General features: G+C 45.0%; 1 protein-coding gene across 1 annotated transcript in view; it reads right to left on the bottom strand.

Moving 5' to 3' along the window:
* Window positions 1-12,869: 12,869 nt before the first annotated feature.
* The window catches only part of tafa4b (TAFA chemokine like family member 4b), a 29,059-nt gene continuing 19,717 nt past the window's right edge, over window positions 12,870-22,211 (bottom strand). Inside the window, exons 4-5 of the mRNA XM_018734034.2 lie at window positions 15,729-15,853; window positions 12,870-12,903 (exon numbers count right to left, since the gene is read on the bottom strand). Coding sequence (XP_018589550.2) covers window positions 12,892-12,903; window positions 15,729-15,853 — 137 coding nt within the window. The 3' untranslated portion in view covers window positions 12,870-12,891. The remainder of the gene's footprint in view (window positions 12,904-15,728; window positions 15,854-22,211) is intronic.

Below are 22,211 nucleotides of genomic sequence, written 5' to 3'. Positions count from 1 at the left end.
ATTGCCTATTTTTTCATATACAGTATTTTTTCGGGGGGGCGGTGGCGCAGGCGCAGTGGGTTGGACCGGGTCCTGCTCTCCAGTGGGTCTGGGGTTCGAGTCCCGCTTGGAGTGCCTTGCGACGGACTGGCGTCCCGTCCTGGGTGTGTCCCCTCCCCCTACGGCCTTACGCCCTGTGTTGCCGGGGTAGGCTCCGGTTCCCTGCAACCCCGTATGGGACAAGCGGTTCTGAAAATGTGTGTGTGTGTGTGTGTGTGTGTGTATTTTTTCAGGAACGGATCAGGACATGAAGTGGATAATATGAGATAAACAAATATGACGGCAAGGTGCCGGGTAAAAGCAAATTTGCATTGTGTTCATTCCTTTCTCTGACACTTTTCTCCAAAACGACTTGCGGTTATTTTCCCATTTATACATTCCCATTCCCACTTTTAGTGTTTCCGTTCAGGGTAAGTACCTCGATCAAGGGTACTACAGCAGGAGCTGGGATTCAAACCAGGTACTTTTGGTTCCAAAAAGTGGAAGCGCTACTCAGGACATCACCTGCCACATTAGCATTTTCCAGTTCTTCTCTTACTGGGATGATGCCGGATTTTCCACACTTGCTCAAGGGCACTGGAGCGGTCAGCAACTTGGCATTATTCTAATCAGCAAACCTCCGCTGAGCCGTACAGCCTACCTGTCCATATCGATGCGTAACACTCAGCTGGATGTTTTCAGGCGACTCCAGCCTTCCCGGGGTCAGAGAATAAATCCTGACCTGAAGATGTTGTTCCAAAACACTGCGACTTGGCACCGCAGGTCCGGCAATTCACAGTTCAGCAATCAAAGTATAGCCAGAGCTCTGCTGTCGCTCTTTCGGACCACGGAGTGTAGGCGGTGATCTTTAGAAGGTGTCTGCTACTATTAGACATGATGGGTGTTTTGGGTGCCTGGATACAGAGGAATGTTTGGATTGGGGGGGTCTGGTAAAAAAAGGGTTGTTTTGGTTGCCTCATTCAGCATCTGCCCGCCATGCCGGGCTGAAGGCCGGATGACAAATGCTATTCAACAGTGAACCAGAGAGCATATTTCTGGGCTGATATCGAACATCCTCTCCAACGAGACTCAACAATCACATTCAGTTTGTCAGGGATCAGCTTTGTCTCACAAGTCCTTGCTGCCTTTTCTTCCGCTCATTTAGTTTCACTGACAAATTGCCTGCATTTTGTTGTATAATTTTGTTTCAATGTGAAAAATTTCTTCTGATCGCCAAGGCTGATTTGACAGCATTGGGAACAATGTGTAATATTGTTACTTTTTGTTAACAAAGTAATACAATACACTACTTTGTGAAAACGGAATAATAATATCACAGTTATTACTGGAGTGAGAAAAAAAGAGTTTCACATTGTTTCCCAGTATGAAGTGGTATGTTTATGTTCTTTTTCAAGACAGGCAGTTCCCAGATTGTGAACGAGTTCCGTTCCTAAATCTGTCTTTAAGTTGAATCTGTACATAAGTCGGAACAGTTCGAAACGGTTCGTGCCTGACGTCCGTTAGTATGTAGTATGTCGTGTACATTTCTATGCATAAAATACATTAAAGAAACCCTTCTGGATACACTGAAATATCTTTAATATTACAATACCATAATAATAATAAGAAGAATAATAATAATAATAAATGTAACTACAGTCTTTATAATAGAGAGAGACATAGAAAGAGATAATAAATGTTACTACTGCCATGATGAACAGAGGACACGGAGGCTGGACACAAGTGCAGGATCTTTCAGCAAAGGACTGGACGTGTTCTCATGGTGGGGGACGGGTGAATGGTCGATCGATCGGTCGATCGGCAAACTGAACAGAGGCGAGGGTCCGAAATCACGGTCGAGGGACGAGGCGGGCGGTCGTTACCAAATAGACGTGGAACGGGACTGGGGAACGATGAGGGACAGGACTTGGAAGAGCAAAGCGAGGTAGGTTTGAGAACGCAGTGAGGAGTGAGAATCCACAACTGGAATGAGGTTGAGAAGTGTTTTTTATAGCCGAGTGCTCTGACAGACAGAGAGAGAGAGAGAGAGAGAGAGAGAGAGAGAGTGCGCGCACGTGCAAAACATTAAAGAAACTTTAATGTTCACTTTTCCATTGTTCGTTGGCGTTTCACCTTTCGCTTTGTTATTTCCACTTTAGTTTAAGTCGTGATCTTTCCCTTTTCTTTAATGCATCACCATCACCTGCATCCCATTTACACTTTGGTGCCATACTTAGGAGGGTAAAAACAAAAAACTAAAGCCAAATACAGTAACACACGAGACACCGTTAACAGAAATGTGGTCCAACTGAAAAGAAGGAAGTCCTTGTCCTACCTCGGGCTCACGAGCTGACGAACCGCTGTAGACGCTCAGTGTTTTGATATGCATCGCAAAGTGGCGCCCGTTTGTCATTACAAACCGTTGTATGTAACTTGAATTTAAATAGTAGGCTTTACGGGAGATCGTTCGTAACCACAGGTTGTACGTAAGTCAGACGTTCGTAACCCGAGGACTGCCTGTATTAGGTTTGTACATTAAGCTACTTACAATGATTTACACATTCACAACTGGGCAATATTCACTTTATCATTTCAGGGTGAGTACCTCCATCGAGAATATTACAGCAGGTGGCTGGGATTCAAACCTGCGCCCTTTAGCTGCCAGATATGGCATGGTGATATAGTGAGTAGTACTACTGCCTTTTAGTACCTAGGTGGTGCAAGAGAAGATGCGTTCGATCCCTGCTTGGTCTGTGTAGAGTTTAAATGGTCTCCTTATGTCCAAGTGGGTTCCCATGGGTGCTCTGGTTTCCTCTCAGAGTCATGCAGTTCACAGTGAACTAGTGACACTAAATTGCCCTAGGTGTTTGCATGTGTGGCTTCTGTGACATGGATTGGTGTCCAGTACCACTCCCCCCACACCCCCACCCCCACCGATCCTGTCACCCATTGGTTCAGGGATAGGTTCTGCATCCCTGCAACCCTTCTCTGGGTAAGTGGTTATTGAAACTGCATGAGTTTTAAACCTTTTGTTTTTTATAAACACATAAGTAACACAGTGTGTTCCTTTTGTTACAAAGTAATGAGAAATTATGTCACTTTTTCCAAGGTAAGAATTAGTAATAATTGTTCCAAACTGTTCTATAGGAAAGAGATGTGTTATTTCTACAGTTTTCCTTCTTATGAGATAAAGACAAGGTAAATCTGTGTGCTGAGATTTCCAAAGGACTAGAGAAATGATAAACTGAATTGGTCCTTGCAATACGTTTTCTTCACACGTGCTTCGTCATGTAGATTGATGCTATATCTGAGAGCATCCGAGATTTGCCCGTTTTGCAAAAACTAAAAAATGTACCATTTTTGTCTCCGTGATCCAACAGTTTTTGTGGAAAAACCCCCAAAGGGATGGGCTTCCATGACACAAATATGTATATTAGTGCTGCGGCACATGAATGTCGCAGCTACATCCTCTCATGGCGGCTGAACTGCGTGGTGTGAAATGGGGAGACGGCGCCTAGATGTGCATTTATCGCAACGGCGCCTGCGTCACAGCACCAGCGAGGCAGAACATTCTGGATAAAGGTCTTCCTGGCTCTGGGGCTTTCCTTTCTCCCGGCTACCATCTGCTCCTTTGTTCCCCGTGCCGTGTCTGCGGCCCCCTCAGCGCGGTGCCAGGTTCGACTCGGGCGGCCATGCATTCTCCGTTGGGGTGGGGGAGATGAAAGAAAACACAGCCGATTGTTGCAACAGCAGCACGACGACCTCAGCCAGCATCAATCCTCAGAATCCCTCAAAGTCAGATCCACTTACAGCTCATCAATTATTCACCTTTATCTCTGGTTGGAAACTTCCTGTTTACAAGTTTGGCCGATGCCCCCGACATCACTGCGGTGCTCCGCGTTTGTCGGTCTGATGATGCCGCTGTGGGTTTTGCCCGTTTGCTTGCTGCCGGGCACTGGTTTAGAGGGACGGGGGAACCGTCACGTGTCGATTTACCAGCTCCGGCAGCCTAGCCGAGGCCTCGTTGACATTGGGGGGAGCTGGAGGAGCCCTCGGTCAGAGTTGCGGGTTCAGGGCTGGGTGATGAGGGCGCAACTGTCATCCACTTTCAGCATCATCCCCAGAGTATGTTCAGTATGGGCAGTCAGGAGGAAAAGTCACAGAGCAATTCCCCCCACAGAACGTTCCCAGTAAAAAAAAAAAAAAAAAGTACATGGGACCACAGCTGTGTGGACTTGCGTGTTTGATCCCGTCTCGCACACGCGTGTGTTTGGTCCAAAGGTGCCAGACGAATTCTGGCAGAAAGCATCATGAGTTCAGAGGAGATGTGTGTGACTTCCACACGTAAGCAGTTCACCGTTAAAATAGATTTTAATTCGATGTCCACGAATACGATGCATAAATCTGTGCATCGGAATACCAGCTGTACAACGTAACGTGTGTTCTGATGTGTGCAGATGTTGGGAATTTTCCACATTTCTTTTCTGGTCTCTTTGCTCTGCTGCTTGTTTCATGCTTTACTCTAACTTAAAATGACAGAAAATCTTTTTTTTTTTTTTTTTCCCCCAATTAGGAATACTTTAAAAAAAAATAAGGCATAAAAAGCACGAGACGGAGCTTGCCTTAACAGCAGTGTGTGTCTGCCGTGTCATTTTGGGATTAGATGCAAGTGTTGGTGTGCTTTATCAGATCCGATGACGCTTCACACTTACAAGTTTGTGATTTCCACAGTTTTGAGAAGAGACGTAATAAGGTACATAGATTAGCATGTATTATTTGCATTATTTGTCTGTCCGTATGATGAGCCCATCCACACAAAGCACGGACGTGGTATTTATGGTATTTTTTGAACTCGAAAAGAAAACGGGAAAGGAAGAGATCGCCGATGATCACCATAAACTTCACATTAGGGCAGGAATATATATCTGAAAGGTTCTTTTTGTTGTGTTTGGTCAAGGAAGGCGAAAATATTTAGAGAACTGCATGTCTGTGTAACAGGGAGTTTTACTGCAGGCTGGAGTGATAATGCTGGTGACTGGAGTACGGTGTCACATTCCACCAGATGAACCAATAAACATCACATGAGGAGCTATTAGCTATATTGGGGTTTTTAAATTATTTAATAGATAACATAATATGTGTTTATCAAGCACTTATGAGATGTGTTTTGAGACCCTTCTTAAATGTAGAGAAAGATTCAGCAGTTATGAGTGAGAGGGGGAGGTCGTTCCACCACATTAGAGGCAGAACCGAAAACATTCGTGCTTTTGATTTTGGACCTTTCGTTCGTGGAACCACCAAGGGGCCAGAGGTGAAGGAGCGCAGCAGTCTGGTTGGCGTGTAGCAAGTGATCAGGTCTTGTAGACATCATAGGCTGTACCCAGAGCGTTGAATTTGATATGGGTAGTTATAGGAAGCCAGTGGAGAGAGGCGAGGAGAGGGGATACAAAGTAGGTCAAACACAACTAGTACCATGGTATTCTGTATAACCTGGAGAGGTTTGATGGCAGAGGCCAGAAGGCCAGACAGGAGAGAGTTCCAATAGTCGAGGTGGGACATCACCATGGCCTCGACCAGGAGCTGCGTAGTTTGTTCTCAAATAAGGGCTGATCCTCAGATGTTATGCAGGTTGTACCTGGGTGTACCCGCAGGACCGGCTTGCGGTTTCTCTTGAGTTCAATGTTGTTTTGTTGTAATGCATTTATGCTCTCACTGCGGTAACGATAATAGGAATAAGGCCGTCAGAATATGCCACGTGTTTACTGAAAAAACATCACCCATCAGAGTCCGGTTCTGGAGGTGGATCTCCTCGCACTCAACAGCAGGTCTCTGCAACCTGAACGTTCGATCGCGCGCATTGATGGACAAGCAGCACGGCAGCACAGCAGGAAGCACTGGAGTCTTACAGCACCTGGGCTGCACGTTTGGTGACTCTGAATTGCCTCTAGAGTGCGTAGCCGGGTGTGTGAATGACGCAGCGAGTTTACTGTACTGTAACAAGCACTGTAAGTCACCATGGATAAGGACATCAGCTAGAAATTGGATTTGGAGAGATGCACCTGCAAAATGAGTAAACGCAACGTGAAATAGCCTTGTCCGATGAGAAGCTCTATCTGATTGTGAATTTGAAGATGGACATGTTCGTCTCCCACGATAACCTCCATTCACCTCCATGCCTCGAAGAGCAGCATCCCCTCGCTACGGCCTGAGACGACCCCAGGAAAAGTGGCTCATCCGTTCTGTTCAGACTTTCCCGTGATCCTCTCAGCGTTGGCCACCACTGAGAGAGATTGTTCACAGGTTTAATCTGGTTAAAAAATAAGCAGCCTAATTAGACACATAAGAGCAGTGGGCTCAACGGCAAGATGGTTGATTTGCATGGGAGTAGACAGTTCAGAAAGTGCTGGAAAGGCATTGCCCTTCTTACCGCCACCATTCTCGATCTGCTCCAGTTGTAATGGCTTCAGATGCATTTTAATTGCCCCCCCCCCCCAACCCTACGGTATCAGCATCGGAGTAGCGGTAAACGCTTTCAGATTCCGTGAAATCCTATTGGACATGGTGGCATCATTAATATTCATGAGGCCCCTGGTGCCATGATCGCCACACTCCGCAAATACACTCCTGTGGGGGTCTGTCGTTATCAGCCGTGGTCACACCGGCACTTTCACTGGTTCCAGGCCTTGGGGGGTGGGGACCATGCTAATGTTTCTGGCTACTCAAACAATCATTCAGGTCAATAGAGCTTCCAGTAACTAATTGCTTCTGGGAGATAACGGGCTTTGACTGCGCGCTGCCGGGGCCCCGAGAATCACCACATAATGAATCCTCCGCCGCCCCCGACGTCAATATCGTTCTACACACGAGGAGCAAATTAATATGAAAAGCTTTTGATTGTTTAGCTTTTAATATTTAATTGAATTTAAATGTAATTTTTAATATGTTCTGCGCGGAGCGGGGAGCATGACTAATGTAATTAATCACCCAGCCATTACCAAAGGTGAACCTAGAGTGCTATTATTGAAACGTGTGCCATGAAGGTATTAAAGTACATCTGACAACAATAAAATCCCATAATTAGGACTCCAGCCACTGCAGGGGAAAAAAATAGGAATGTGCGATAGTCTATGTGCGGCTCAAATTATTTATGAATACTTTTTTGGTCCCGTCCAGGGAGTGTCCCTTCCTCCCTTCGGCCTTACGCCCTACGTTCCCGGGTTAGGCTTCGGCTTGGGACAAGCGGTTGTAGACATTGTGTGTGTGTGCGTGTACTTTTTTGGTCAGGGCATCTGTATTGTTGTCAACGGCGACACATTCTGGAAACCACAGACATTGAGGTGTGATGTTCTGTACCGCTCGGCCTGGAGTAAAGGGTACGAGCGGTGCGATCACGTTATCGTAACCAGTACCTGCCAACAGGGCCAACCTTACCCATTGTGGCACATAATTTGCGGCATCCTGGACTTGGAGTTATTTCAGGAATAAATGCTGTTATGGTGTATTAGAAACAAAACAATGCCAGTACTTACATTTATCTATATCTGTACAGGCAGTCCCCAGGTTACGAACATCCGACTTACGTACAACCCGTAGTTACAAACCACCCTCCGTGAAGCCTATCATATTAAAAATTCAAGTTATATACAATGGTTCGTAATAACAAATAGTGCTACTTGCGACCCACATCAAAACATTGTGCGTCTACAGCAGTTCGTCGGCTCGTGAGCCCGAGGTAGGACGAGGACTTCCTTCTTTTCAGTCGGACCAAGTTGCTGTTAACGGTGTCTCGTGTGCTACTGTATTTGGCTTTATTTTTTTTGTTTTACCCTCCTAACCATGGCACTAATATAAGCATAAATGTGATGCAAGTGATGGTGATGCATCAAAGAAAAGGAAAATGATCACAACTGAAACCAAAATTGCGATAATAAAGCACACGCACTTTCCAAACTGCTTGTCCCATACAGAGTCACGGGGAACAGGAGCCTAACCCGGCAACTCAGGGTGTAAGACCAGAGGGGGAGGGGACACACCCAGGACGGGACGCCAGTCCGCCGCAAGGCACCCCAAGCGGGACTTGAACCCCAGACCCACTGGAGAGCAGGACCCGGTCCAACCCGCTGCGCCACCGCACCCCCGGATAATAAAGCAATCAGGAAAAAAGATGAAATGCCAACTAACACTGGAAAATTGAACATTAAAGTTTCTTCAATGTTTTTTATACCAACACACACACACACACATTTGCTCTCTCCTCCTCCTCTCTCTCGCTATTATACATACTGTAGTTACGTTTTTTATTATTTTTATTATTATTATTTTTCTCATTATTATTATTATTATTATTATTATTATTATGTTAAAGATGTTTTAGTGTATGTATTTAGAAGTGTTTCTTTAATGTTTTTTATGCATAGGAAGGTACACGATATACTACATACTAAGACAAACATTTTATTAACTGACACTGGACACAAAACATACTGTTCTGACTTACATACAAATTCGACTTAAAAACAGACTTAGGAACGGAACTCATTCATAATCCTGGGACTGCCTGTATTAGCAAAACAATATCGCTGCCCCCTCCTGTGGGTTCCGCTGGGACGAGTAGGTTCCACTGGCTTAAGACCGGTCCTTCCCGGCCCACCGAATTCCCTCGTGTCCATGTAAATCCCCAGCGAGCCGTTGGGCAAAAAAATCACATTTCACAGAGCAAAGCTCAGCAGTCAAATATATGTCATTGTGTTTGATACAGTCGCTTGTTCGCTCTCAGATTACATTCACCGCAGATAGAAGTGCAGCTTGTGATTGGGGATCGCTGTAGGGAAACACACATCTGAGTCGACGCAAGATGACAGGATAGGAAAATAAAGTGCTGCCACCCCCACTGTATCGCACTCTGATTCCTCAGTGAGCGAAGTGCGCTTCCCGTTGCACCCGCAGGAGGAGGAGGCCGGGAGGGGTCGGTTCACATCTCCATCGCCCATCTAACAGCTTGCATTGCAGGCCTCGAACCCGGAGGCACGAAAAAGGTTGCGCTCCACTTCCCTTGGAAACTGTTGCATCCACACACATACATGGTCTGAACTGCTTGTCCCACTGGGGGTCATGGGGAGCCAGATCCTAACCTGGCAACACAGGGCATAGGGCTGGGGGGGGGACACACACCCAGGACAGGACGCCAGTTCGTCACAAGGCACCCCAAGCGGGACTTGAGCCCCAGACCCACCGGAGAACAGGACTCGGTCCAACCCACTGCACTACCGCACCCCACCTCTACTCTGTCTAGAAGTTCTTTTTTCTATTCCTACTTCGCTCTTAATAATGTGCTGTAATGAACTGACATCAGTTTGTTTGTTCCCCCTTTTTTCTTATTTCTCTATGTTTAATTTTTATTTACCTACTATTTCACCTTTTTGCATCTCTTACAAAATATAACAATTACATCTGATGTACAGCATCATATTGGGCAAAGTACTAGGTAGCAGGTGACATCTTCCACTCAAAGGACCCAGATTCAAATCCCACCTCCTATTGCAGTACCCCTGAGCAAGGTACTAGTCTTGCAATGACTCAGTAAAAATAACCCAGCTGAATAAATGCTCAAGGCATCCTAAGTCATTTAAAGAAAAGCATCAGTTTAATGAATTATCTTAAATTCTGTTATTTACTTCCCCCTATATGCCTCTCCTCCTCATTTTTCTTCTTTTTCTTCTTTAATCCTACTCCCACCTTTCCTCTGTCTTTATCTCTCTACGTCAGTGTCTGTCTAAAGCTTTTGTCCAAACAAACTTATGTATTACAGTATTTTTTTCTTTCATTATTATTATTATTGTGTTGTTTTTTTTATCTTCAGGGTCTATAGTTTCAGTGTGGTTCTGGCTATGGGTGATGGATGGGTTTTGGGTGGGACAACTTCACCAAGGCCCACTGTTCAGACAAGAGGTGAAAGTGGCAGCTGTCGTTTTGCCGAAACCAGGCGTGACAGGAGGCAGCAGCACCTGAGCTCTGCCAAGTGGCTGGGAATATTCTTCAGTTATTGGTGCAGAGGTAGAAATGCATGCTGGGGCCAGAGCAGTAAGCCTTTTTGAGGTGCAGGGGCCACCACAGGAACTGGGGGAGTCTCCATTGAGCAACCGTGAGGAGAACCCATCAACCCATCATGCAGTGGAGATGATCCTTGCGTGGGACAGTTGCACAGCCTCTAACATGATGATCTGGAAGAAGAATGTTCACACACCGCACATACGCACGCGTCCTTTCATAGTATCCTTGGTCAAGGTACTTACCCAGAACCGATACAATAAAATCTACCATCATAAATGGGTAAATCAGTGTGAGTAGTTTAATGTTCCGTTTCTTTGGAGAAAAGTGTCAGCTAAACCTGCCACCTCCATTACTCCCCCACACCCACCCTCCTAAGGCTACTAAGGATTGAGGACTTCAAAGTTTAAAATCTGATTCTTATTTATTTATTTATTTATTTTTTTATTTGTTTTTTAAGTGTTCTTTATCCTGCTGTTGTTCTAAGGGCTGCCACACAAAATTTCATTGTGTTGCATACAATGACAAAGTATTATTTTCTTATCTTATCTTATCTTATCTTATCTTAAATGAATAAATGTGATCGTTTTTACATGGGGCACCTGGTGGTATAGTGCTTAGAGCTCCTGCCTTGCACTCAAAGACGTTGCTTCAACTCCCATCTCCCACTGTGGTAATCTTGATCTAGGTACTTACCTTGAACTGATAAAATAAAAATTGTCCAAATATATAAATAAGTAAAACAACGTAAGCAGCTCAGCATCGCGCTTGTCTACGGAGAAAAGTGTCAGATAGATGAATAAAGTCGCCTGTTAAAAGCACCACTACAAACACACGTTGATACATATACACTAAACCATACACACTGAAATAAGTATCAGACACTATAATAATCTTTGCAGCCATTCTGCACTAAAACAATTTATTCCACATATGAGCTTGTGTGTGTGTTTGTCTGTTGCAGTACGTTTGTGTGTGTGTTGGTTATTCCCAGGATAGACAGAGATTGGGAGCAGTAAACACTGGAGGACAAGGGCTCCTAAAATACGTCCCTCCTCCCTGGAGATGGGGCAGCAGGTTGAGGCCGCTGTGATGAAAGTTTGGCATTGCCGCTAGCCATCAGTCCCCAGGGGCCCCACACGGGACACGTAGCTGTGATAGATGTATCACGCCACACCGAGAACACAGTCAGAAGGGCCTCTCGGTATTTAAACAAGGGACCCTGCCGGACTGGATGGCACCGCCGTGAGGTGTTCCTGAACACAGCCTCCTCATCTTTTCTCTACAGGAGCCACGCCAGGAAATGTCTTATTGGGGCAGCAGGTGGCATAGTGGTTAGTGGCACCACATTCTGCTGGACGGAACCAGGATTTAATCCAGCTCCCCTTGTGGTACCCTTGATCAAGGCACTCACCCTGAATTGATACTGTAAAAATTACCCAGCAGAATATCTGGATAAATCATCATAAGCTGCTGAGTGTTCGAACCTCACATTGCTGTTTGCTTTGGAGAAAAAATGTCCACCAAACGAATAAATAATGATTATTCTGTCTGGAGACAACAGCAAAGGCTGGCCTTTTTTTTTCCTGCTGTCACAGAAGACAAGATGTCTTGAATTACAAATAGAAAATTAAAAGCAAGGCTACATGCACTGTAATTTAAATCCACTGAGTCTATGGGAAAATGAAGAGGATAAAAAATGAAAAATGATGGTGGCCAAGTGGTATTTAACTTACTCTTCAGTTTCATTTAGCTCAAATAAAAAGTCAGATATGACTGATTATATGCATTATTCCTCCGCTTTGTGCAGCGACTAGACCGCAGGTGAACAGATTTATAAGATGACAAAACTTCGAAGAGTAATCGCTCTTAATACGCGGCCCTCTATTGAATCTGAAGAATAAAATCATAGTCCGAGGAGAGAGATAGATGTGTCGTATAAAGAGTGCTATCTCAGTCCCGAAATTTCAAGTTGTCACACATTTTAAACGGTGACCTTTCGGATCGGAAATACCTGTGTTTTTCCTAGAACACATCATCTTCTGATTATTTCACCACCGCTGATACCAAGGGGGAGGGGGGACTGAAACTGGAGACTTCGGAACTTTATCAGCACTGAAAGATCTAACACCCACATCTTATAAAATATGTTCTTTAATGTTGATATGACATCGACAGTAAGATACAGGAAATGACTAGAAAAACAAAATTCTGAGAACAGTTTCGACTAGTGCAAATATATTACATGAATTTTTTATACGTCGTTGCGATCCTATCAGCAACCTTAATTAGAACTGCAAAATGACTTTCAGAAAACATTTCATGGTAGTAAGTTGACCCACAAGAGCAATTTAACAATAATTTGATTTAAAATGTATGAGCACTCCCCTGCTTGTAAATATATTAGACTTGCCCCAGTAGCGACACATGACAGCAGTGCAGAGTCCCACCCCCCCAACCCACCCCCCAAGTTGTGCGCTGCGGGTTTGGATGCCAGCACTTCATGGTACCGCGGCGCTCGAATTACCATGGCAAGACGGTGCACCCGGAGAGGGCACGCACCCCGAAACGTTGCAGCGTGATCTGGATCTCCACGCATACGTAGATGTAGCACTGGAAGGTGGAGCCCGGCTTTCAGCTCCGCCCCAATCTGAGTGTCTCTTCATTGATCTTTGACCTTCATTATGACTGCCTCCATCTCCCATTGATCATGTGCTCCTAGGTCCACATTAATTGACTATCCTCTTTTTAGAACCCATGGGCAGCCTGTCATGGAAGGTAAAATTAGTGAGTCTTCAGTTAAACGGTTGGTTCACTGTTTTCTCGCTACCGCGTAACCTGCAGGGAAAGAACAAACAAATCAGAGATGGACACAAATTTTACAAATGAACCGCATCGCCTTCATCTGACTCGCGCGGGTTACGAGCACGACGGCACTTTGCTCACCATCATCAGGTGCCAGTCTTTGCACGGCGCTCTTCATGATGAATATTAAGTAGGAGAGAAATGGCATGCGACTCATTGCTAGGAAACCGCTTCCACCGAGAGCTTCTCGTTACCAAAGACGGCTGCTCTCTCCTGACAAATTCACACGAGTGAAATCTAACAGAGCACGGACGCTGGTCTGGTACGCCTGCATGTTGCATGTGACCTCGCTGACCTCAACTGATGCTTCCTATGAAATGGTGAGATGTGAAAAATGAGGGACAGGGGGTGCCGTAGTGGTTAGAGCATTCAGATCCCCACTGCTGCTGTAGCACCCTTGATCGAGGTACTTACCTTAAAATAATGCGGTTAAAATCACTCACCTGTATAAATAGGTAAAATATTGTTTAGCCGCATGGAGCTGCAGTAGCCAGCATCGATGCTTCCCAGCGCCAGTGCTGCCAGATTGGACATGGGTTTGAATCTGACCTCGTCTGTGTGCTGTTTTCATGTTCTCCTTGTGTTTGCGTGAGCTTCTTCCAGATGCTCTGGTTTCCTCCCACAGTCCAAAGACATGTTTTGGGTGAATTGGTGATTTTAAGCTGTCCTTAGTGTGTCTTTGTCACTGTGTGTGTTATATTGCTGTGCTGCATAAATGTGTGAAGGACTGTAGGGAGTTCAGTGCAGTGAATCTTGAATTGCAAGTCCGCCTTGGACAACGGTAACTGCTAAATATGAATTAATATTCCTTGCTAAATGAAGGAGTGTAGATGTAACAGAGGTGCCACGATGGCATACTGGGAACATTCACAATCGCTCTATAATATGGCACGGATTGAAAAACACAGCTCTCCGGCTGCTCCTCATGTTGCATTTCAGCGGCGCAATCGATGCTTGTGCCCTTTGGATTGGCGTATTCCCCTGCAGAGGAAACGTGAGCGGGGAGTATGTGTAAGGTGCGTGAGTGAGTGTGTGCATGTGTGTTGCAAAGGGCGGTAGAGCAGTTGCCACACAATAGCCCCTGGCATCTGCCACCGAGTGCTGCAGTAGCAGCGCTCTTATTTTACAGCTAGAAAATGTAGAATTAATGCCCACCCAAGCGGTGAGGGGATTCTCCCTCGCTGAGCGCGCTCATAACTCGCTCCGGCTGATCGCCTCTCCAGCAAAGGCAGAAAGAGAGGATGATGGGGCCGAACGTCACCAGTCAGTCGTCCAGAATCGTAGGGCCGGGATCATTAATTCGGCTAAGAAGTCCTGCATTTATTCCGCATTTCTCCCTACAATCTTGCCAATTTAATTAGGGCCTTTAATTTGAAACCCTCAGCAGAAGCAGTAGCCATAATGCATGTTAATGAATGCGACAGATGTTGAGCAGTTATTCCATTCTGCACGTAATTACTCTTATAGTGTTTCTGTACACTTCACAACTGTTTCCTTTTTATATTTCACCTGCGAATAAACCGCACCTGCTCAATTTAACAGCTCGCAAACGGCCCGCAAATTAACTTTCATAGATCACCAGATTACAAAGTCCATGAAGGGCCTTCATTTAAATCAATTTGTCTCCGACATGCGGCTCACTCACACATGAAAAGTTCAATTAACATAACGATTGTTGGGATTTTGGCACTAATTCGGCTTGTATGTGAGAAAAAGCGTCTTCTTGTGTTCTTTTTTCTTTTGTCAAGATGAACAAACAAAACACCCTGGATTCTTGGGTTTTCTCCCCTCTTGGTACTCTCAGTGGAACGTACACTGGCGTTTTACACAAGGCAATAAATCCTGTTTATAGCTGTCTTTTCACTAGTTTTTATTCTAGTTTTTAATCCTTCATGGAAATATCTGGCTATGGTTTTGGTTGATTTGTGCATAAAAAAATTAACACTTTGCTAACGTTTTTCTTAGTAACACTTGTTATAGTCGAACTAATTTCTGTATAATATAACAGTGCTGCTCACATTGTGCTTATTCACCAACATTTATACCATTCATCGCTCCTGTACAATGAATATTAAATGTATACATGCACATAATTAATCCTAAGAAGTCTTTACATTCGCTTTGTAACTGTTCTATTAACGATACATTTTACCTTGTTCATTAAAACCTTCCCAAATATGAATTTAAATGCTACATGTACTGGTGATGACTCTGTTTATTCTGTAAGATGCAGAATCGCTTTGGAGAAAAATGTCTGCTAAATGAATAAATGTCAGTGTAAATGACCGTAGTGATGACAGAACAGGACTTTGGTATGGATCCTTACATGTACACGTAGTTTTCAGATGTACAGGTGTCATTAGTGAGCCATGGTGCGTGGGTTATAAGGAGCCCAGAGTCAGATGCATTAAAACAAGAAATCACTGCAAAAGTTTGAGTACACCGAGAAAACCTGAACAATAGCTGTGTGGGACAAACTGGACCGAGGAGCGAAAGCAAAGCAACACGTAAGTGTCCTACATCTCAGGGAGCTGCTGCAGAAGAGCTGGTAAAACACGTGGGCTTCTTTCCTGATCAAACATTTTCACCAATTGCCAGTTGAAAAAACCTTGTTTCCTGCAAGTGTACTCATACTTTTGACTGGTACTGTGGATAGAGAGAACTGCCCCATTCCACCACTGCTGCACCCTACCTCCACACCCATGTAAGCACCAGTCTAGTCTGTTATGTCACCTCTACACATCATGACACCATTGACATTCTTCTGCCAACTTGCTGCTGAGCTGAAATCTCCTCACCTTGGTGGTCTTCACCTTGTTGCCAGTACTGCAGGACCAGCCGGTGAGGTCAGGAAGCACCTTGCATTCCTCCCCGTCCAGGCACGGCTGCATCTGACACCACCACTTCTGCAGCACGATGGAAGCTGGGCCACAAAACACAGCAGGGTTTGCTTAGTCGCTTTGTTCTCTATGTAAATGGCCTCAGCCGCTGACCAAGGACCCGGTCGAAAGCATGTTCCCTCCGTGTGTGGTTGTTACGTAGACACAATGAGCTGCTAGACAATCAGAGGGCCCGTTGTAATGAAATCCCAGAAAATCTCCCTGGGAATACAGGATCGCGCGTCTCTGTCTGGAAAGCCGGCTAATCTTAAAACCTTCTGGTGCATTCACCCGCAGACAAACAGCCGCAGATCGTACGAGTTGGACTTAGCGCACATCGCGGATCACATTGTGTCGAGTGAATTATGCAAAGAGATTAAGAATATAAATATGAAAACGGCACTAAAATATATTTTTAACGCAGCGGAGCTCTGATAGCAGCGGCATTGCATTGCAAAGCATTACCCTGCTAATGCACCCCTGAGAATTAAATGCATTGTGAGTTATAACAGGTCGGTCAGAAGGAAGATGCCTCAGGCATGCTGGTTAAGCAATATGAAAGGGTGCAACGACTAAGAGTGTAAAATACTGCGTGTTGACTGTTGTAAATCAGCACTTAGGAGGTGACCAGAATATAACTGCAGAAATGGTTGCGGCAGAAGGTAACGGCCTGGGGCTTGAAACGTGGGATTGAATAACATAAGGAGAACTTGACCACTGTAAAGCAACCAAGGGGCTGGGAGTTCTGACTACTTTTACATCAAAACCAGTTTGAGGCTCTCAAACAGGCTGGAGTTTTACTGTTGTCAGACAGTCCAGATGGTTTGAGGCTGATGTTTGTTAAACAGCCCAGCTGGTTGGAGGTTCATGTGTTTCAAGTAGTCCAGATGGTTGGAGGTTCATGTGAGTCAAACACTCCAGGTGACAGGAGGTTTATGTTTGCCAAACTGTCCATTTGGTTGAAGGTTGAGTGTCGTCAAACAGTTCAGGTAGTTGGAGGTTAACTAGTATTAGAACATTCTACACGGTTGGATGCTGACTGTTGTCAAACAGTCCAGATGGTTGAACACTGATGTTTGTCAAACGGTTAAGGTGGTTGGAGATTGACTGGTATTGGAACAGTCTAGATGGTTGGATGCTGATTGTCATCGAACAATCCAGATTTTTGAACATTGATGTTTGTCACACAGTTCAGGTGGTTGGAGGGTGACTGGTATTAGAACAGTCTAGACAGCTGGATGCTGACTGTTGGCAAACAGTCCAGATTGTTGAACATTGATGCTTGTCAAACAGTCCAGGTGGATGGATGTTGACTCTTATGAAAATAGTCCCTATAGGTGGGACTCAAGTTAGCCAAACCATACAGGTTCTTTGATGCTGACCATCATTAAACGGTCCAAATGGGTGGATGTTAACTGCTTTCAAATAATACAGACAGGTGAGGTTTGATGTCTGTCAGAGAGGCTTGGTTTGATACCGAGTGCCGTGAAACAGTTCAGAAAGGTGGAAGTAGTTGGAGGTTTATGTCCTTCAAACAGTCCAGCTGGCTTGAGGTTGACTATGGCCAAACCACAAAGCTCGTTCATCGTTGATAAAGCCACTGTCTGCTTCTAGCGTTCCTTCCCACTGCACTTCTGTCTCATAACGTGGCAACCTCACATATTCCTCTCATCATCATCACATGGTGGAAGTAGAGCTCATGGCCACCTCCCTGTAGATATTGTGTCTAGACAGATGCAAAGAAGCCTGGCTTGCCTCTCTCTCCCATCATTGGAGGTCAGGGCAAGTCAGCCTTGATAAAGGAGTCTAAACTAAATGCATAAAATCTTTCTCATTTATCCTAATTTTCCACTGGGACCTCCCTTAAGGGCCACAGCTTCAAAGAGTGCCAAAGAGGGAAGTCTGCAAGAATTAAGGTTTAAAGCCGATCATGCAATGAGCGACGGCGAGGGCGTCTCGTGAGGCAAGCGAGAATCCATCTGTGCGGGGAGGTGGGGCGGCAGTGGTGGGTGGGGAGGGGACAAGGTGGCAAAAGCGAGGCCGCATTCACTGGGATGGGTTCGTGTGCCCAGGCAGCAGAGAGAGAAATCACGCCTGACAGTGTTGTTATAACAAAAAGGTCATACTTCATATTTATTCACACTTCCGCCGACACCTCTCAGTCCAGAATGTACACACTCCATTGCCTGCACTTTAACTCTTTATATGCCGAGTAGGTGTTTCGGCCCCAAATTGCTGATATGGTTTACAGTTTTATATTTGTCTATACTTTTATGTTTTATGTTTTATGTTATGTTATGTGATGTTATGTTATGCAGCCAGTAGTGTAGTGGTTAGAACTACTGCCCTTGGGCCCCAAGGTTGCAGGTTTGATTCCCACCTCTGTCTGTAGTATCCATAGGCAAGGTACTTGCCCTAAATTGCTCCACTAAAATTCCCAAGATGCATAAGTAACTTAACACTGTAAGATGCTTTTGAAAAAAGTGTCTGCTAAATGAATAAATGTAATGTTAATATGGCTGGAAAGTCAGCTTAAAGGAAGCAGTTTCATAAGCAGGATGTCCGTTCCAGGGATTTGAATTCACAGTCATTCTGGTCACAGATCTCTTCCCCAGTGACACCTCCACCTGCCCCTTTCTACAGGCAGAAAAGGGGACCAAATATGGATGAGAGTCATTGTAGAGAAGCCAAGAAACCTTTCCATCAGAGTGTTATGGGGAAACGGCACATACGCGCATGGAGATAAACAGGTGTATTTGTTTGCCTGTGATTTTAGGGATTTACAACATACCTTCATTGAATGAAATGAGTCGTTCCTGAGCCCAGCTACCAAAAGCAAAATATTTGGAAGGCAATGTTAAACCCGCAGAATATTTTGTGTATTTCTCTTATGTTATGTTATGTTATGTTATGTTATATCTATCTGTCCATCTGTCTGTCTGTCTCTGTCCTTGTGAGGGGACATTATCCCTAAAATGGTCCCAATGAGGTTAGGACAATATGTCGACAAGCACAACCACAAGCATGAAGCTGCAGAGACAGTTCTGCTTCGTAAGCGTACGACTGTAAAACACGCCTTGCGATTTATTAAACTGAGACGCATTAATCGGCTGCCGTAATATAACTGAATAATCATAAGTGGTAAACAAATTAATTCTGCTGTCAGCTATGCAGCTCACTGCTGTAATTATGTTTACCTGCTTCCATAACACGAAAGAAGAGCCTGCCTGTACTCAGAGAACTGTCACAACCCTGTAATGCTGTTATGGCTGAATAGGGACTATTACATGTGGCAAGGAAAATAAATTGATCATTGTATTAACTGTACAAATATAATTACGTTAAGAACAATAAACTAATTTTCTGCGCTTAATTCAAAACACCGAGCTGAATTTTAATTTACCCAGATATCATAAACAGTGCAGAAGGTACAACACAGGAGGATCCGTATAAATTATGAAGAACTGTAAAGGTATATTATACAGGTGTGCTTTCTTTCTCTTTTGTTTTTTACACAAGAAAGCAAAATGTTTGGCTGCGAAAATAGATTTTTAGTACTCATGTGCCCATTGAAAGTTTCCTTCTACCTAGGAAGACTAAGATCAAAATAGTCCAAGGGTGACAATTCCAAAAAAAAAAAAAGGTGATAACGGGGGATAGATGCAGAAACAAATATGGTACAATGAGTCCCCACTGCCCCTCAGAGCTGCTGAATCCCTTTCAACATTCAAGAAGGGTTTCAAAATATGTCTCTTTCAGACTTAATTCTCTCCTGATCACCAATCTGTTTCATCAACTTGCATCTGAAATTATTTAAAAAAATAATTGAATGTTTTTAGCTAATAATAATTATTATTATTATTATTATTATTTTGAGAATCACATGTCTGTCTGTAGCTCTCCATCTGTTACTGATACGCTTTGGTTTCCGTTTTATGTTCGTTTGGAGAAAAGCACCAAATAAATCAATAAATATGAATGGTAAATGTAAATACAGGAGAGTGCATTAGAGCACGACGGAGGCACAGAAAAAGCACAGCCGGGCACAGGATAACACTGGGGTAGCACAGAAGAGGCAGAGCGAAAAGCGGTCTATTACAACACACCATATGGTGTATTATTACACAACGCATAACCGCAGTGGAAGCCCTGAGGAGCCCAGGTGAAGAACAGCAGCTGTGAACATCTGGAGCACATGGACCGGCAAAGGAAGGAGAAGTGTGACAAAGCTCAAAGGAGGACAGAGGAAGGAGCCCAGCGAGGTCGCCTGCCGTACAGCTCCATTTCATTTGACCACCGTGCAAAGCATCAGCACGGGTTCTGGCGGAATGATGGATTTACGTACAGCTGTCATCGGTGATGGAGCGCATCACTCCTAAGTACTCAGCCGAATTGGATGAATATTTCTCCGGATTCTTACGAACCGTCTAGTTCAGATCGTTGAGTGGCTATTGATCTTCGCAGCCAATCAACAGCCAGACTGGAAAACTTAAAGAGATGAGTCCTCCTCGCGACTCTTCCTCGATTGCTTTGTGTGATGTAGCGAGGAGGTGAGAAAAATGTATAAGAGGAGAAGGAGATACCAAATGCACTGAAGGAAACAAAATGCACTTGATCTCACGATGCTCTGTGGAAGTGCTCTCACTCTTCAGCACATGTGCTTTTTTGGAAGGAATGTTGGAAACGTGACAGTTGGGAGATATTCCAAAATACAAATAAGCAGAAATGTAAAACTGGTTTAAAAAAACTTCAAATTTTGTGCATTATTTAGATACCAGAGCAACATGTCGTGAATATTATTAGCATTTTCTTGCACACACATTATCTGTTTGTGCGATATTCTTTAAGATGTTCGTCAGTATTTAAGCTGCATATTACTGTATGGAAAACAAATCCATCCATTACCAATAACCACTTGTCCAACGCCGAGCCGCGGTGGACCGGAGCCTATCCCAGAGGTATAGGCCGTGAGGCAGTGTACACCCCTAATGGGACATCGGTCCATCACCGGACAATGACACATTCACTCACACACACGACAGGCAAATCAGAGTCATCAGTTCACCTGAAACACATTACCTGTGACCCCGTGCGGAATTAGAGTAGAATTATAGATATAGAATTGATAGGAAATTATAGCTATAGAATTATAGATATAGAATTGATAGGAAATTATAGCTATAGAATTATAGATAGAGAGTTGATAGGAAATACAGAGGAGATTGTGACAGATGAAATGATGCAAATTTATGAAGCAGACAGGAGATCAGGAGACAAGTGGGTCTGGAAGAGATGTGACTGGGAGCTTTCTGTAAAGTTAAAAGGGATTCAGCAGCTCTGAGGCACAGAGGGGGCTCATTCCAGTATACTTGTTAGTGTGTCCATCACCTGCGATCACCTTTTTTGATCTCACTTGTCGACAGAACACTGCTGTGGACCGAGTCTGCTTAGACAGCAGTGACGGAGCTCGTTGCACCACATCCGACGTGAAGCCAAGAACCGAGGCATGTACGTCCCTTTGAAGGAAAGCGTCTGCTAAATGAATATTTGTAAATGTAATACGCTGAAAGGGGGGTGCAGTGGTGCAGTGGGTCACACCGGGTCCTGCTCTCCAGCGGGTCTGGGGCTCGAATCCCGCTTGGGGTGCCTTGTGACGGACTGGCGTCCCGCCCTGGGTGCGTCCCCTCCCCCTCCGGCCTTGCGCCCTGTGTTGCCGGATTAGGCTCCGCAACCCCGCGTGGGACAAGCGGTTCATAAAGTGCGTGTGTGTGTGTGTGTATATATAATATGTTGACCATTTTTTGATTTTTACATCACAGAGGATGCAAACGCACAGAAAACCTGGAAAGGGGAGCGTTCTCTACAATTTCGATTCAGCCATTGTAGCCCTTAAGGGGCAGCAAAGCTGTTACATAAATAATAACTAGACCTGCAGCCACACCATCATTTGTGTTGGGAAAGGAGTCTGAGCAATAGGATGCCACGGCGTAACCCCGCATGACCCCGCTTCCTGCCGACGCTGCCCCCGCCGCACAGTCGTCTGGCGGCAGAATGGGCAAAATGTCAGATCTTGGCGGCGCCTCCGAGGGCCGCGGTCTGACGGAACGGCAACAAATGTCACAGATGGCGTCGGGGCCGACGAGGAGCGTAGGAGCTTACGCAACGCTTGAACTTTCCGGCCGACGAGCGGCGCGGCGCGTTCTTGGGGTGAGCAGCATGGAAATGATTACCATACAAAGAGAGGGCGGGAAATAAAAACGGGGAGAGCGTCAATGGCAGCCACACGCGCAGCGGGCGCGCACACGCTCGAAAATCACGTATTTCATCAAAATCAGCGGTCGCACCGCTACTGACGCCAAGAGAAGGGAAACAACCGCAGACAAGCGGCGAGTTCTCGTTCCG

Source organism: Scleropages formosus, chromosome 22 (genome assembly GCF_900964775.1).
Source record: "Scleropages formosus chromosome 22, fSclFor1.1, whole genome shotgun sequence".
In the NCBI taxonomy this organism is placed as follows: domain Eukaryota; kingdom Metazoa; phylum Chordata; class Actinopteri; order Osteoglossiformes; family Osteoglossidae; genus Scleropages; species Scleropages formosus.
The sequence above is the reverse complement of the archived record's forward strand: the minus strand, read 5'-3'. Positions and strand labels throughout refer to the sequence as shown.